The following is an 18,872-nucleotide window of genomic DNA, read 5'->3' as shown; positions in this document are numbered from 1 at the left end:
GCATATATATATTTTTTTCTATTTTCTTTTCTCATTTTGGACTTGTGCATCATGAACGAGACAATGGCAGAGTTTCATGAAACTTCATGAAGCACTTTAAGACTTTAGTGGTCATCTCCAGACAGAATTAAGGAAAAGATGAGTGAAAGTCTAGCTCCAAAAAGGTCCCCAAATCGTCTCTTTTCTTTACCTAGCTGATTTTATTTTGAAATGTTTTCCAGAATTTTTTGCTCTAGCTTAAAAAAAAAGATTCAGTGCATCCTCAAAAATATTCAGGATGAAAGATTGTGTCCAGGTGCAAGGAAGTGGGATCCTCTTCACATGACTACCACTTGTTCTGAAGGAATGCAAGGTTTAAAAAACAAAACAAAACCCCAAAGTCCACCAACACCTGGGGACATATGGGCAGAGAAATGGCATGTCTAAAGAGACGTGGTTTTAAATATAGTCTATGGCATTTAAAGTAGCTTATTGTACTTCCTTTAATTCTTTTAATCCTGCAACTGCATTATAGGAAGTCATACACTCAGCCTCTTTATGCTGTCCATCCTGCTCTCCCTCCCTGCTCTTTACAGACAACAGACCTTTATGCCTGGTAGTGCAAGCAGCAAACCATCTTTCTTCACACTGATAAAAGCTAGTTTGTTTCCTCCATTTTGAATCCTATTTATTCATCCTTTTCTAAGGGTAAAAGGGGGATTTAAGTACTTATATCTTTAACTTGCAATAAAAGTAGCTTCCTATGAATTTTTGTAATGTGATGCCCTTAGCTTCTTAATTAGAAAGCCATTGGCTTTTGGAAGGAGAGTATTTTTATAGCATATTTTATTCTCAGACCATGGCATATTGCTGCAGTGGCTAAGATGGAAGGAAATGTACTGCCATGTATCTCAGTAACTGCATTCATATTCCTTTTAGAAGGTGACCCCTCTGGCTCATGCACTGTTTTGTGGGATGTGATTTGAATGTGATCCAGCTGAGATGCTGCTTAGTTTGTTAGATTTTATTCTGTATGTGGCATTGGCCTTGCAAAACTGATACAGTCATGAATAAAAATACAAAAATAGGTTGCATATCTCCACAAGGCAATTACAATTACTTAGACATGATAAAACATAATGAAAACAATATATATATGTAATAAAATACTAGACCTATCTCATTTCAAAGACTTATGTGAACAGTAAATTTAAGAAAACTATAGAAGAGGGAAGAAGTAAATCATAACCCGCAATAACCATTAATTCCCAATCTAGTTATCTTGTAACAACCATAGCATTATTTTACAAACAAATGGCTAGAATACGAAATTGGCATGGCTAAGAGCATATAAGATAGTGAATCATTTTTGCTTGCCTCTAGCAACCTTAAATTTCCTGTATGGATGATGCTGAAAAAGGTTTCCTAACTCCTCCCATGATGCTCTAATTCTCTTCCCTAAATGTCATAACATTTTCTCATCTGGAAGATTATGATTTCCTTCTCCCCTCCTACTGACTTTTCTGCTGTATTCTGCCTACTCTGTTCTCTTTTCTTCTTCTTTCCCTATTTTCAGATCTTTAAGTGTATATCTGCATAGCTGCATTAAGGTCACAGAACCCTAATAATCCTTTTAAAGTTATTATTGAATTATTGTTTTTCTGTCAGTCGGAACTCTTGTAGCACACTGTATTTTAAGTATTTGTGTATTACTCTGGTATTTAGGAAAAGGAAAACATGTAGGATGGATGCAGTTGGTCAATGGCTGCTTGTGGGATGTTACTCTCATTATTGAGGGTGGTATGTAATAGTAAACAGAACCAGCTGCTATTTTGCTGCATAATTTACTACAGCATATCTATCTGCATGTAAAGAAGCACATACTCCATTTTGATTTTGTGACAGAAATAGATTTCTTTTTACGACTTTTTTTTTTTCCTCTTATACTTTTCAGAAGAGTGTGGTAGACTAAACTGTGTAACTGAGGAACAATTGTGTTTTTGGGTGTAGTATTTACAGCGAATAGGCAAAATGGAGACCTGACGACCATAACTTGCAGAACATCTAATCCGGTTGAAAGGCTGTGTGTATTCGCTTGGTGAATCAAGCTTACACTAGTGCGTCTCCTGGCTTCCAAATTCATTTCATCATCTGGTACATGAGATAAAATACAGATGTTTCACGCTACAAACACAGAGCTCAATCTCCATTTTTTTATTCTTGGCTTGCCCTGTTTTTTCAAAAGCCTGGATACCAGACAAGATCTGTTTCATTATTTCAGACCTTGATATGACTTATTAATGATTCCTGATATGAACTGAATTGTTTGCCCAGCAGAATATTCTCCCTAAACAAATATCATTTTTGAAAGTCGTTTTTATATAGAATGTTCTGATTGTTGGAGTGTGTGCTCATGAAAATTCATAAGCCTGGCCAATCATTTATTCTTCTGCAAGAAATAGAAGTAAAGCTTAAACATGGGGAAAAAACTGTATTCCTAACTCAAAGAGGTTTTAGTCTTTGCCTAGATGCATCAGTCTCCCAACCTGTAAAGAAATTCTGACTCTGTTGGTTTATCTATGGCAGGTTCTTCTCTGCCACCCTTTCTTTTACATTAGCCTGGGAATCAAACAGAAACAACTGCCTCCATTTCCCTAAACTGTGTCCCACGTGGCTGGTCAACTCATTCACTAAAACCATAATGAAACCCATTGAATCCATGTGCCCAGAAGAGCTGAGGAGAAATGGCTTTATTATTTATAAATACAGTTCAGGGTCCACTATATCAACTCCCTGTTAGCAGAGTTTTGAAAGAAAGAGGGTAGATATAAGTCTAATGTAGTAAAAAATAGATTTGGATTCAAATCCAGATCCAATACTGGATTTGGAAATTTTGGCTCTCTTCCTAGCTGTGTTGTCTTCCTGTTGGAGGCAGAGAACGTGCTGAGGATGAGCTTGGTGCGATCTCATCTTCACTTCCATGACAAGGGGGAGGCTGTTTATTTTATTTTCAGCACCCCCCCTCCAGCCCAGCCCAGTCCCCACAAAATGGGAAGACTATTAATCATTTGGCTTATATTCTTTAATCAAAATAGTTCATCAGGCCACTGAAGGTATGAGGCAGTTCTGCCATTGTAGTACACCAGTGTAAATGTGTTGAGGACACACTGAGTACCCCGTGAAAAGAGTATATATTGATAAACAGGCACAGAGGACAAGAGCCAAAATCAAATCATAGCCACAGTCTTGCCCACACTGGACTGGTGAACAAATCTGGATGTATTTTAATATCTCTTGAAAGATGAACAACAAGCTTCATGTGCCCATGCTACATGAAACAGGCTTCCATAAAAAAAACAAAAAAAACCCCAAAAAACAAAAAAACAAAACCCCCCCAAAAACAGCAGATGAGATGGATATTTGTATTTTCGCAAGAAGAAATAATTCTGGGGACAATCAAAATAGCTATCAAGCTAAAGAATCAGAGAGCAGTAAACTGAGATAAAACATCTAGAGATCTGTCCAGAAGAAGCAGTGATAAACTTGGAAAAATGCCATGATTTTGCATTTGAGAGAAGGACTATTTTCTTTGTCCCTGTGATCCCCCTTTAAATAAACAATGGAAAAGAAGATGCATCATAGAAATATTTAAGGAGCTTTGAAGACAGATCATTGCTCCAGGCCCAGGAGGTGTTTTTCTGTACAGTTATGCCACTCAGAAGCCCTCCCAGCAGTAGATTTCAAGGAGCACAGGCAGATTTCATCTCATCTAGTCTTGCATTTGTCACACTGTGTAACACTATTGAACAGAGCGGTGAATGATAGTGCCTGCCTGTCCTAAATTTTAGCGGTTTTCAGAAAACTGTCATCAATGATGAAGGTCACTGTAACAGATTCTGAAACAGTTTCCTAACACATAGACACACATACACACATACATACATACATACAGACAGACAGACAGACACACACACACACACACACACATACGTGCATTTTAGGCATCCAGGAGTTTCAAACCATTATCAGGCACTCTTTACTAAATAGAAACCAATCTATTGGTGTGATGTACAGAGTTGAACAAATGTGTTTTTCTCTTTCCCAAATCTTTCATTTATGTAAGGAATCATCAGAATGGGACCAGAATTAAAAATAAAATAAATCAAAACAAAACCAGAATGGTGCAGCTGGGAATCCGAACTCAGCTGATATCTGCCTCCTGAACACACCAATAGATGAAGTGAGTGGAAGAGTTATATTTTAGCCAAAAACACCAACCAGTTACATTTTGCAGTTAATTCATATGTGAAAATGAATGCTATGAGAACCAGATGACCCTGCAGCAGAAGAACAGGTTCCTACAGAGGAACCTACGTAAACTGTTGATGAAAGCAGTTTTTCAAGGACCACCTCTGTAAAACTGGTGACTTTCTCATTAACATATTGACTGGAGGAGCACTACTATTTGGAAGTCAACCCTCGTGAGAAAAGGCCCAAGAAATCACTAGGACCAACATCGCTTTCTCAGCAGTTACCTGCCAAATCTGCTGTTATGTGGTGGGAACCACAGCAGGTCTTCGCAAGAGAAGCTGACCAGCTTTCGGTGAGGTTACCTGAGAGCTCCCTGACTGTCACTAGCTAGAGTAAGGACTGCGTGACTTTGGGACAGTCGCTAATGCTTGCACCAGTACAGCTCAGATATAGAGCTTGTTTACAGTTTGAAATGCCCTCAGGTGAGCTGTGTTTTATCTACCTGAAGGAAAACAAAATAGAAGTCAGAGAGAGAAAGAGCGTCCTCAGCACAGTAATGGTGAAGTAATGGTGAAGAAGTGGTGAAGGCCTGCACCAGCTGCCTGCTCAAAAGAAAAAAAGCTGACAAAGAATTACCTCATTTGGTGGTGTCAAAAATAGATTGAATTGCGAGACTAGGAAGACCAAAATATAGATGTCTTATTTCTATGACACTGGTTGAGAGTGTCTCAAATGGAAAAAAAATATTTACACCTCTGGACAAGACATAATGAAATGCTCAAAGGATTGCTTTTATGTTAGTATCTCACCTTTTCGGTTCTCTCTGACCCTTTTTAGAAGTAAAGAAATTCTCAACCTTTTAGTATAACACTTCTCTGTAGACAGGCAATAATTTAAAATAGTCAATATTTTTTCTAAAAATATTTGTTAGTGTATTTTAAATTTTGATGTGAGGTCATATAGATCCAAGGATAGCAACTCTTTGATGTGTTTGTGCCAAATAAACACACACAAATCAGAGGAAAATGAGTATTTCATAGAAAAATAAAACTAGAAGGGACTGTAAGTAATCTAGTCTATCACTCAACTCAGTAAACATTCTTGACTGCTGTTTTTAGTGTGCTCTTAAACACACCCCTACTGATGGAAATACCCAATTCTCTCAAACAAGTCTATACGATTGCTCTATTCTTCCATTAGAAAGTCTTCTTTTTTCCAATGCCAACTCTGAATCTTCTTTTCTGTATTTTAAGCCTATTATTTCTTGTCGTATTTACCACATGTACAGAGACCTGATCTACTACTTTAATATCTTGATATCCTCTTTCTAAATGTTTTAACTATCTTCAGTGAAACAGGAGAAGATGAAGGGATCTGTAGCAACTTACCACTCCAGAACTTCCCACTGGGTGGAACATTTCTTGGATTCAGGCACTGACCATGAGATAGTTGGAAGTTATTTTTGCACGTGGTGCAGTTCTCATAGCTGTATCCAACACATGTTGAACAGCTCCTGTGGCATGCTTCACATTCTCTGGAGATGTCATCCTTGAAGAAACCAGCTCCACACTCACTCATACATATGCCACCTGCAACAGAGATGGAGCTTGAAATCACGGTATCAACTGTCCTGCATCCATCAGGACAACGAGGTGGATGAAACACTATTAAACCCCATCAAGCTCAATACAGTGAAGAAGAAGAATACTAACTCTAGGATTACTAACAAGCACTAACCGCTGTATAATTAACAGCTGTAGAACCAATTTAATCTATGAGGCAGATTTATTGGAAACCTAAAGACGTATCTTGAAATTTTTTGTGTAGTTCTATGCACACAATTCACATAAAAGCAGGTAGGATATTAAAAAGCAGGCAACTAGGAATTCTGGGGCTGAGAAGCAGTACAATCTGTAAGCTGCATTTTTTTTTTGATTTTATCTCTCAAAAAAGTACCTATATGTATTTGAGGTAGTTCCTATTGCTTTAGATTGGGAAGGGGTAGAGCATCTCTCTATCTCTGACATGAAATAGAAGCCCATTTTGAGAACTGAATTAATCTATAGCTTCTGGTGAATATAAAGCTAAATGCAGGTAAACCTGATTTGATTTAACCATTTAGTGAGAACCCTAGAAGTCAGTACATTGATACTTTTTTTTGCTTCATCCAATTTGAATCAAAAAACCCCAAATGACCCTAGATTGCCTTAGGTTGTCACCACAGAGCTTTCCATGAGCATGATGCTTTGTACTCTACTATTAATGCATGCAGTAGGCAGTGCACAAGAATATCAAAACCTCAGGATTTCCTGTGATTCAGATTTGGCAGTATGTCTGAACTAGACCTTCCTGATTTATAGCTTCATAATAAAACTAAGAGATTCTCAGTCTTATGTGAATTTGATGTAAAATTTAATGGTTTCAACTGAACTTTACTATGTTCAAGTCTCATTACACTGTGTGGACCTGAAAGTTAAAGTAAAGCTAGGCTTTCCAAACTTGAAAAGTTTCCATGTCTTTCAAGGAATTAAAGCAATCTCCTTTCCCACAGTCTGAATCAAATAGACTCTTTTTCTGTATGTGCTCAGGGAGAGAGGAAATGCATTAAAAACAAAACCAGGAAGCAACAGTTGGATTTTGTAGTCAAATATTTGGGTTTTTTAACCAAATGATGCCATAGGACCTGAGTCTGCAATGGGCTAAATGCCCTCAGCATCCACTGACTGCTATAGGAGGGATTTAGAAATTTCAGAAGTTGAGTCCAAACCCTTTCTCTAAGGAAGAAAGTTTCAAATCCTTTTATGTATGTACTGTACCTGGTTCTTTGCTTACCCAAGAGATAAAAGCCTTCTTTACATGAGCCACACTCATCCTTGTCACAGCTATCACAGGTGCTTGGGCACTCTATACACTTCATGGAAATTTCATCTCTGTAGGTATTTTCTGGGCAGTATTTATAGCAATGGTCCTTATACCTACAAGATGAAGTAGAGCACCGTTGATGGGTTTGTTTTGAGGTCATCAAGTTTATTTTCTGTATATTTCTAGGTACGGTGATGATAAGGCTCTATTCGTGTCCTAATTAAAGGAAATTCTTCTAATGAAAGACTGAAGGTGTAGTTGTGGATATGCTAGCAGTTCAACTGATAAGTACTACAAGACATGCTTGCTAATACCTGTTTTTTTAAGTATTACTATTTTTTTTTAAGTTTAGGCATAAAAATACATGCCTAACTAAAAACTATTACACTGTGGTTGTAAAGAGCTGATCAGCGGTATACATATGAGAAAATGTCATTGCTTATAGCCTTTTTTTTGTTAAAATTTTCTTTTGTGTTGGTAATTGTTATATGGATTTATTAATTTTCTCTTCAGAAAACTCAAAATACTTCCTTTCTCTCTAAGTTAATCTTCCCAGTAATCATCTACTTTTGATTCTTTGCTTAACCTCTTCAAATATTTCAGAGTGCCTCAAGAAATACTGACACCAGAACTGCACACAATATACTAAAAGCATATTAATTCCAAATCTAGAGGCAGCATTTAACCTTCATACATTTTCTGTTCAATATTGCTCTCCTCACACATATAAAGATCACATTAGTCCATAAGCTTTAAAAGACCTTGATGGTTTATGATTGGCATTTCCCAAGTCTTTTTCCAAAGCCACTGTTCTGAGGTAGGCAAGAATTCAGGAATGGGACAACACAATATTGATTTATATAGCAAAGCATGCACCTTCTCTTTGGAAAAATGTGCTGTCAGGAAGAGCTATACTTACATGTAGTAGTTCTGAATGCATGTCATGCAGATTCTTGGGTCATCTGGAATTTAAAATGTGAAATCATATAAATGATATTCAGTGTGAAAATCAAAGCACTAAAAAGCAGCACAGTTACAATGTTTTTGTGTTAAAATTTCTTACACTAAAATCACTAGAGCCATAACTACAACATTTTTATCTCTGAAGCTCTCTTTATATTTTTTGGAGAGATGCTTTTCCACAAACAGGTCTTGATCTGTATTTTTCAAGTGATTTCTAATTTTTGAGTATCCAGATTAAGGAACCTAGAAAGAGCTGAGCACTTAGGAAGTGCAGAGGAAGTCCCATCTTCTGAAAAGCAAATTCTTCCCAGGAGTTCAGATCTGGTAAAATGGGATCTTAAAATGTGAATCCAAACCTGTGGTTACAGCCTATTTCTTTATTCATGATAGAGGCAAGTTACAAGCAGTTGGTACCTCTCACAGCGAACTTTTCAAAAATACACAAGTAATCCTTTATTCTTGAAAACCGTGAAAACATGAACACACTCCCAAATTATGATGAGGCAAGGCTTTTGGGTAAATTTTCTCATCAGAAAATTAATTTTTACATTCTAAAATTTTGTTGAGTGAAAGTGTTATACAACTTCTTAAAACAACTACAATGATGGATTTGGTTTTATGCTTATATGAAGGGAGGAATATTCTATAACCTTCCATTATCTTATGTTTTCTTTCCGTTTCCATTACCTGGCTCAAGTATCCCAAAGGGAGTAGAATGGAAGGAAGTAGAACAACTCGGGAAAATATATTTTTAAAATACTCTACTAAGAAATGCCTATAAATTATTTTTGGTATTAATAGTATTCATAAGACAAAACTTTCACTGTGTCTATTTGAACTATGTCTACAATAAATTGCACTTTACAAATGCAAACTTATTAGACAACACGCACGTGGTTCTGCAAGTAGTTCTAGCAATTTATTTATGAGGTGTAAAATTTTTTCCAGAAACATTGCAGATCTGTGAAAATATTCTCTTTACTGTTTAGAGCATAAGCAGAAACAGCAATCACTTAATCAGGTGTTCTTTGGATTAGATTTGCTTATGTTGAGACAAGAAATACCCTTAAAATATGTAAATAGTTTCTATGAAAATCTTCCTTTATTCCTAGATAAAAGAGATTTGGTTTGCCTAAGGCTTCTTTTGGAATGATTTTTGAAGTACTAATAACCTATCTTTTAAAAGACACTACCTCAGGCATATATTTTCTAATTCTTTTTTTCTTTCTACTGTTTATATAGCACTGTCAGAGGCCAGACTGGCATTAGTGTATTTAGAGTTAGTGCATCAGCAGCCCTTCTGAAAATTGTTCTAGTGTTGGCACTATTGGCAGTCCTTCTGTTTTGTTGATGGAAAGAATAGAGGCATCAAAGAGGCATTGTTAGAAATTTTCTAGGACCTTTAGGAGGTTTATTGCCTAACTCTCCATACACTTTCTGGCTTTTGTGAAGAAAGGAGTCTTTTCTCTCTTGCCTGTGGGAGATCTTGATGACATTTTTCTTTCTTAACTGCCCTCTCAATTTTTGCCTGTATAGGTGACAATCTGGATAGCTCTATTTTAGACAGATCTTAACTGTAATTACAAACAAAGACACAATATCTGATTGTCTTTGGAAGAGATTAGAAAAATGAATTGAGCTGTTTAGACAGAAATTTAAAACGTAGATTATTTAAAGATCATTATATTTTTATCATGTGAGTTTGTTTAGGGTCTAAGAGAAAGCATCTAGCATCTAATGAATAGCTGGTTTAGATTGAATGTTAGGATATACGATGTATGCAGGCTAAAAAACACGTATTCCAAACAGTTTTTGCATGCTTTTTGCATGTTGCTGCTGCTTATATACAAGTGTGGATAGAAATGCCGAGAGTAAATTCTTATCAGAGGGCCATAAACCTCATGAAAAAAGCTAGTTTGCTCTTTTTCACCTGGGAATGTCTTCAGCCTTCCTTCAATCTGAAGATCTTTGGAGGGGGAGGGGAAATCTCTTGATAATTTTGCAAAATTAAAACATCAGGAAGTTATAGAAGCAAAGCAAAATTGATGAAAATTTTGTCTCATTTAACTTTCCAGCAAGAATGGGATCAGATTTTTGCTGAAATTTTTGTATGATCTTAGAACTATTCACATGATGAAACAGCAGTCATGGAGTGATGATGCCTGTCTAACTGTGGCGGGTATCAGGAATTTGTTTGCTTATTGCTGCTGACACAGTTGTACAAATGTATTTGCTTCTTCCTTTTATCTGATTCCGCTATAAAACTGGAGTGAAAATTGACAGAAGAAATTCTGCAGTTTCTGGTTTACTATCCAAAGAACTTTCAGAGTCGGAAAGGGTTGCAGGAGGTACACATCCTGCATGCTGAATAGAAGTAATGATCCCTCTGGAAACACCCATCCCTCGAGAAATTTTCTCTGTCATTGAAAGTACATTTTGGTTACAGTGTTAAGGTTACAGTATAACCTCTTGTTTTGTCCCTTCTCTACGTTCAGAGCTTCCTGGAGTCTAATCAAGTATTTAAACTTGTAGTTTCAGGGCTTGTGTGGCTTGAGTGTGTTTGCCTGTTTGTCTACTGTATTACGGTTCCTCAACCCCCCTTAAATTGTTACTTTTTCTCTTAAAGACAGGTCCACTAAATGAAAGCTCTATTGTCATTTATATTCAGGATTTTATTTAAATTTAAATTTAAACTTATTAAACGAATTAAAAAGGAATAATGAACTTATATGAGAAAGGAATGCAAACAGGGCAACCACCTGATAGCATGCAGAGGGAAAACAAAACACGCAGTCATTCCTGTAGTAACAAATCAGTTATTTCATACATCATATGTTTCCAAAATCTTAGAAAGCAGTTTTAAGGATGAGCTGAGTCTATGGGACTTTAAGGATCTTCACATACAGCTTTGCAACTTGGCTGCTTTAAACCCGGCCATTATCAGTTCTTGGACTAGCAGTATCAAACGCCTGCTAGGCTGAAGTCAGTGTGTTCATCCTATATCCACGCGAAGCTCACTTACCCATGATGTGATTAGACCTCTGTGCCATGAAGTTAGTTGCTTGATATATCGTACTCCAAATAACTTCTTGTTATGAGAACCGCTAATATTTTATCTATATATTATCTAGATTTTGTTTCTGTTTGTATTGATTTCTACTGTGTTGATCCTGTGCTACTTCGCTGAAGACAGAAATAAAACTAATTTCGATAGCAAGGGAGGTAGGATTCAACCAATTTTAAAATATAAGACCTCAGACATAAATGAAATCCTCTGTGAATTTCTGGTTTTATTGCAGCTTTCTTAGATAAGTAAAGATCATCTAGAGTTCATGAAAAAAGTCATTTGGTTTCTTTCCTTTTCTGAAATAAACTCATAGTCCTATTTCCTCCTCCCTCCCACCCTTCCCAAGCACAGGAAAGGAGCTATCTTTTAATAAAGAAAAGGTATGTTGAAAGCTTAGCTGTGGTCAAAGACCAAAGGTTCTTGCTTTCAGCTGGAATTCTCTGATTTGAAATGCATTGGTGGTTTTTTATATTCCAGAAAAGTGCGGGCATCAGTGTTACAGGCATAACATCGATGTGCTGGAAGAGTATTTTTGTTTAAATGTGTAAATGTGATTTTTGTAGCATCACCTTATAGGCTTAATGAAATATTTACTGCATAAGTTTATCCATACTAAAAATGAGCTCCACAGTGTTTTGTTGATCCCTGTCAGTGTTCACTACATCTGTGTATTCACAGTATTTAGACAGATCCTAATTCTGGAAACTCTACATTACTAGCCTATTGTACTATTGAGTAGTACTTAAAGAATATCATCGAATTAGACCCAAATTAGATATTTCAATGATGCATATGCACACTTAACTTCATGTACTGCATAAAATAAAGCTGGGAGTTAAAGTTAAGTGCATGAGCACATTTTGAAGGCACTGTATTTAAAATGTAAATTATTTTAGCTTCCTATTTTGTTTATGACCTTTTATTTTTAATTAAGTTTCTTGCAGTATTTATTAGCTCAGCTGTGAGCCTAGAATGCACTGAATGTGCTTAACACTTTTTGCATTCAGAAGCTGCGGATATCCAGTGCCTGGGACTGAATGCTTGGTTTACCTTTCTTTTTGAGTATAATTAAATATAATGACTGAAAATGATTTTATATTGCACTGTAGCTTTCCTTTAAGGTCCAAATGCCATAATTGCTTAATTTCAGCAGTTACAGCCAGATTTTATTTGCCTTTTACATTCCCCTGAACAAAAACATACAATAATGTAAAAGAAATACTATAAATTGTAATATATCCCCAACAAGTGTAACAATATACTTTAAGTACCTTAGACCATTTTGACTTTAGTTTTATGGCTTCTTAATTAAAATAACTGAAATGTATGCTCCAGTCATAATGGGATTTTTGACTAGACATGAGCACAAATGAAAACTCAGTTTACAGTAGGCCTTAAAAAAAGAAGGAAACTTCTGTTCTATATCCAGTAACTGTGGTTTAGATCTTCCGGTTTGTGGGAAAAGGTATTTGTTCATCCATCTTCCCTTTTTTGTTGCTTTTTCACCTCTTCTTTCATTTGGGTTTTGTCAATAAATCTGCTTTATTTTCTTTCTTCTGAATTCTAACACTGTAGTTTACTTTGACAGATTATGGGGAAGTAGGGAAAAGAAGAGAATGGGAATTTCAACCACGAAAAAAGTGGATTCTGTTTTTTCTTTTTCTTTTTTAAAATTAGATTTTAGAGGGGGAAAACTGGCATTAGCATTTGCATTGGCCAAAAATGGTAAGATGGATTCAGCCAAGGTATTTAATGAATTAAAATTATTTATATGGTAAAGAAAAAAAATACTTTTCACCTTTCTTTGGCAAAATTATTATTTTATTAAGCTTGCCTACATTAAGGCTTTCTTAAAGGTTTTGTTTTATATTATGGTTACCTTTAATTAGATAAAAGCAAAAAATGTTCTGAGTGCTTTTCTCTCCCTACAGCCAGTTAACTGAAAAATTCACATACCTCTAATCTCAATTACATAGCTATAAAACAGGAGTACCATCACTTGCTGTTACTGTATTTCATTGATAAAATAAAAGAAAAGAGACATATTTTCCTGTTCAAATGAAGATTTTAATACAGTGTAGTTGGGAGTAATGAAGTGTAGATAAGCTGACATGAAATCAAAGACTATCATTTTAAAATGCGTCATGTTAATAGTTCTGTGGTTTGGATGACGGAGGGGAAAGACTGATCACAGAATAATAGAATGGTAAGGTTGGAAGGGATCTCTGGAGATCATCTAGTCCAGCCTCCAGCGTGGCCATATGGGGACTGAACCTGCTACCTTGGAATTAGCAGCACCACGCTCTAACCAGCTGAGCTAAGCCTGCCCCCAGTAAATACACTTTGCTGAAGAGCTGAAGTTTTGGGAGAGATTTGACTAAGAAAATGAGATGAGACTGGGAAACTTTAAGGAACAGAAGAATTTAAATATAAAAAATAGGAATTGGGTGAAAGTTCTCTAGTCTCTCACCAGACATACTGGACCAGTGCTGCAAGTGAAGGTCCAGAAGGGGGTGCCAACCAGAGAAGATACTAAGAGGGCTGCAGAGAAGAACTGATAGTTCATTTTCAGTCCTACTAAAGTAAAAGGTAAGAGTATTTCAACAGAAATAAAATGAGGGCAGCAGCAATAGCATCCAATTGCTAAGCAAGGCTTTTCAGAAACCTATCCGAAGTTTATTTTGTCCTAGAGTCTATCACTTGGATGATACGTTATTTTTCATTTTTTACTCTACCGGATACTTTTTCCACGTATTGGAATCCCAATGTGATGATTTCAAGCAGTGTGAAAGCTGCACGTCAAAACTGAGCTTTCAGTGTGTTGAGGTGCATTTCCTGAACACACTTACAACACTGAGGTGATCCCTTATGTTTGAATGGTTTCTTACCACCCAAGTATTTCCTCTGAGTGAACAGCATTACTCAGAGACTGCTCTCCTATGGGCAAGGATGCAGACTGTTGTCGGAGCATCCTAATGCTACATCACAGAAGTCAGTGCAAGCTTATCACGAATTTAAACAGTTGAACTCCATTGATCTCCTGTTAACAAAAAATGAGTTTGCAGGCAGGACTCATATGGGAAAGTGTTTCTGTAAAGGTATCATCCAGGATTCGCATTCAAGATTGCTCCAGTCATAAATGATTCCATAAATACAATTCCTTTTCTGAAAGTTCAAGACCCAAAACTTTGGCCTAGTATAAACTCAAAGAGTTGAAACGTAAATTCATAGATATACGTAGATAAAGTTGAAACTATACATTGAGGTAGAGTTGCTTGAATTGGTTAGATCTTGTTTATTTTAACACATTTAATCTTTGGGGATTCCAGTGCATTTCTTTACTGTTCCAATTCAGGATCCTTCTGAACTGCACATTGCTGAAGGAGTAGCCATGCATGCTTTATTTGTCCTTGCAATTTTAGGATTGCATTTGTTACTTGGTCAGTGAGTACTGAGCTAGATCAGCTTTTGGTATGATGCAGTGTTTGTGATTTATGCTCCTATTTCTGCAGAAAACTCTAATCTAAAGCATGAAGTATTTACACCTTGTAAAGTCAAACAGACTGCAAACATGTAGCAAAAATGTAGTATAAGGAACAACATCTTAACCTCAGACTAAAGAGGTGTTCAAGAGGATTTACACGTTCCTGAAGAATAGGTTTTGAGCCTTTGATACTCAGAAATCCCAGTTTCACTTTTCTGTCACATTGCTCATCTGAAGTAATTTGTTAATCTTATTCAAGCAATTGAGAAGAGAATTTGTCAAAGTCCTCTGAAGCCAACACTGAACATTGCTCTTCCTATTTACAGAGGAATCATCTGTGCCAGTATCAAGGTGAAGGAACCAGGGAGCTGTAGGTCTGTGTTTGCAGAACTCATGGTTTGAGCTAATGTCTAAACGAATTCCACTGACGTGCTACTAGCCTGGATTTTGCCTAAGAAGTAATTTTGTTTCTCAGAGAAATAAAATTTTAAAAGACTTTTTTTTCTTTAGTAAGTACAGATTATATTTTTAGAATGTAAGGAAAATTTCTGTGACCTATGCTCTTGGAAAGACAACATCTTTAATGTAATGTTTTGTCCTACACTAAATGGTAGTACTGAAAATTGAAAAAAATCCTGCTCCAAATCTTGCTGGGCATTCTTTTTGCACGGATTATATATTCTCACTCCAGAAGCCTGTGGAAATTAATCCTATTATCTGCAAATCTTCAACCTATCCTGCAAGATTAACCTCTTGAGGAAGATTTACTTTAAGATAAAAGAGGATCCTTATCATAATTTTCTTTGGTATTTTGAAAGCCCAGGTCTATTCATCATCTGGGATGACTTGAAGAAATGAAGTTTTTCTTTGTGTTTCTTAGGTTGTTATGGGAACTAGATTGCTTTTCACTTGTTTATCGTGAGCGCAAGAGCCAGAATCCCAACCTATACCTGTGAGCTTGAGTCCTTGTTCACAGTGCTGCCCTTCAGCTGTCTCATGGGTTCTTTAAACTTTCTCCAAATAATTTCTCTCACTCCTACTATATTATAGCCTATATTCCCACCCCCTGCCCCCACTTTCTGTAATGGATCTTGTAAAGTATTTGCATGTTATTCAATTTCCCTTTCTGCCTTTGTATCTGTGTGTTTGTTGCCTTGTAATCTGGATCAAACTAAACAATCAGGTTTTGGGTAACCTTTGGGAATTGTTCAGGTCAGTTACCTTACTGTAACTGAGAGACAAACTTAGCCCTAAATGCCTATTCTGTAGGCTCTTATTCTCAGATATACTGCTCCTCAGGTTTGTCAGTGTTTATCCATTTTTAAAGGAATTCTTGACTGAGAAAAGTGCAATAGTTTATGAGAATATTTTTCCCTCAACCCTACCTCTTCCCTACCTACCCCTTCTTTTTCACTAAGGAGCACTTTATTCTCAGTGTTAGCCTTTGAAAATAGTCCTGATGCAAAGGTTGCAAGAGTCACATTGTGCTACTCTCTGCAGAACCCTGGACATGTCAAGATGTAGTGGGATGGATGGTGTTAGAAAGAGAGGTGAAACTGGTTGAGAAACCACTCTGGTCCCTATGCTAGAATTTTAGGTACAGCAAACAATGGCCAGCATTGTTATGTTCAGGCATTGTATTAGTTATGGAATTCTTTTAAAATAATTAATGGCTCAAATTCTGCAGTTAGCTCAGTGAATTTCTCTTGTCCTGAAAGGGCTTATAGTTGCATGCTGTCTAAAGAGTTAAGGGTAACTCTGAAGAAAGTTTCTGAAGCTCATTATGGCTTTAAGAGACTGGAGAAAATATGAGTGATATTCTGAAGTGAGATCTAAATGTGGGAGTGAATGAACTCACACTGAAGGGCAGAACGTAGCTGCTGCAAGAGCACAAAGAAAATCCTGCTCCTTAACTGCATTGCTTCAGCAGAATTTTCCCTTTCCAAACCCGCCTCTGTTGAGGAAATGTTGCAATAGTTTGATTTAATTTTGTAGACTTCATGGTGTCTTCTGGTGACCACCAGAAGACAAGGCATTAAAATTCAGCCATGGCTTTGTGGGCACAGGTGATGAAAACCTGCAGTTCCTGTGGACAGATCTGTTTGCATCAGAAGAAGCAATAACTGATTACTGCCTCTGCTCACAGTGTTCCAAAATGGGTAATCAAACCAGAGGCACCAATGTCAGAAACATAATTTTGGAAGTGTGGTTTGAAATTTATTCAGTATGTTTTCTGAAAGGTTTTTCCAATTTTTTGTTCATGTTTGCTTAGACAGCATTAGGAATCTATTTGAAAATGAAGTGTAAGAGTAAATCTACCTACTCAAAGTCATTTTCAAGACTTGTCTTTGGCTCTCCCTTTCAAATTTCAAATTCAAGAGCTCACAGGATGCCATATGCTTGAACATACCTAGTGACAGCAAGCACAGTCAGGTGCTTCTGGAAGCCTATGGGCAGGAGAAGGTATGGGGTGAACCCTGCTGTGCATGGCCATGTTTTGGCACAGGATAGACAAAACTGTGGGTCTTTTAGGGATCAGTGCAGTCTAATGCAAATTTATTGTTATGTATTCCAGGACTTGAAAGTGTGTGAATGCAGAATTGCATTTGTGAGTTCTACATATTTTTTGTCTCCTTAAAATATGGGGAAACTTAGAATTCATGAAGTGAAAAAGAAAGAAATGTATCATCTGTATTTAAACTATAAATACTACACCTCTCCTTGATTAAGTTTTCTGTTTTTCTCTGTCTTTACTGACAGACCTGGTCTAAGTTCTGCATTGCTTCACTACAGCCCTGGAGCTAAGCAGGGACCAGACTTGGAGGAAAACAGATGGATTTCACTGTGTTCCCTGAGGATCCCAGGAGGTATTACAAATACTGTCAGTCCTTCACATGGGCTAGTGGGGTCCCCTCTTGCTTTCCTTACATTTTACTTGCGTGGAAGGGTTTTACGTTCTTTGAAATGTCTAATGTGGTATGTAAAGTATCAAACTGATATAAATGTATAATAGCTGCATCTTAATGTATCAGGAAGGTCAGTACTGATCAAGAGAGATTTCACAGTCCTCTTGCCTCTAGTACTTGCTCTGTTCTGCTAGCAACCGGCAGCAAGTCAAAACAGTAGATCTTACTCATTTTCTTGCCTGCACAAAACCAAGCAACACTGCCCAAGACCGAAGGCAGCAGTTTAATCTGTTCTCCAGTGCTCTGTGAAATAAATTTTTGGCCAGAAATTTCTAGTCCTTTGGGCTACCAGGAAAACAGTCAGTTCAGTTATCTTAATGAGCATTTATATCGCTCCTTAAAACTAGATCTGTTTCTACAAAAAGAAGAAAATATCAAATAATCTTTGTAATTTGTAGACAGTAAGAGAACCACTGGCATTTTGTTGCTCACAGTTTAAAATGTAACAGCAGATTTTACATGTACATTTTACAACAATTTCATATTCATTTTTTATTTATTTCATATAGTTTCTATAAATCATCCTGCATAACAACATACGGCATAAATTGAAGATAATTACTCTTAGCCATTAGTTTTTATCAAAGGATCTCAAAATACTTCAGCAAGCAGCAGGTGTCAGATGACTTTATATAAGCAAATGGTTTAGATTCTTTTACAAAATTATAAATGTGCACTATATGTATTTATATTTGTATATTAACAACTACTTTTTAGTGATGTGAACTATATAATTTTGATTCCAGTTGCTGTAAATATTACATTTCCTTTCCTGCTTTTTTTTTTTTTAAATAGAGTGTTTCTCCTGCTGCACTTCTAATAGAAATGTTCATTTTCCTGCTCCTGTTCTACAGTTTTACTCACAATAAATTCTTCAGTGGTGTTGAAAGAAAGATAAACCAAAGTAAGACTGCAAAATCATGCAGCATTCTCTTAATTTTAGAAAGAGAGTCTGTAGCAGGCCACAGAGATGCAAAACTAAATGCATCGTAGTCTGTATTTCTTAATCTTGAAATTTTACTTTTTAAATATTTTTTGTGGCAATGTAAGTTCTTTACAACTTTCAAAATAATCCATTTGTCTCTGCTAAAAGGCAGATAGTAAAGCTATTTTTACAGAGAAGTCTATCAATATATCAGTTTTCTGATAAGACATGAGAAACCCATTTCTGTGCTCATCTTATCTATGAATTAAGTTATCAATATGGTAGAAATCTCACTGACTATTTGGAGCAGAAACACAAGCAAACAGCATCTCTATCTGATTCATTTTAAGTCTGAAGTTTCATGCTTTATTTCGG

General features: G+C 36.4%; 1 protein-coding gene across 2 annotated transcripts in view; it reads right to left on the bottom strand.

The window, feature by feature from the left end:
- The window catches only part of PCSK5 (proprotein convertase subtilisin/kexin type 5), a 248,593-nt gene that overhangs the window by 17,324 nt on the left and 212,397 nt on the right, over positions 1 to 18,872 (bottom strand). For both annotated transcript variants that reach the window (XM_062599429.1, XM_062599430.1), the window contains exons 25-27: positions 8,012 to 8,054; positions 7,063 to 7,205; positions 5,619 to 5,819 (exon numbers count right to left, since the gene is read on the bottom strand). In XM_062599429.1, the coding sequence (XP_062455413.1) occupies positions 5,619 to 5,819; positions 7,063 to 7,205; positions 8,012 to 8,054 (387 nt within the window). The remainder of the gene's footprint in view (positions 1 to 5,618; positions 5,820 to 7,062; positions 7,206 to 8,011; positions 8,055 to 18,872) is intronic.

Source organism: Rhea pennata, chromosome Z (genome assembly GCF_028389875.1).
Source record: "Rhea pennata isolate bPtePen1 chromosome Z, bPtePen1.pri, whole genome shotgun sequence".
Classification (NCBI taxonomy): Eukaryota; Metazoa; Chordata; class Aves; order Rheiformes; family Rheidae; genus Rhea; species Rhea pennata.
Note: the sequence above shows the minus strand (reverse complement) of the source record. Positions and strands in the feature narration are given on the sequence as shown.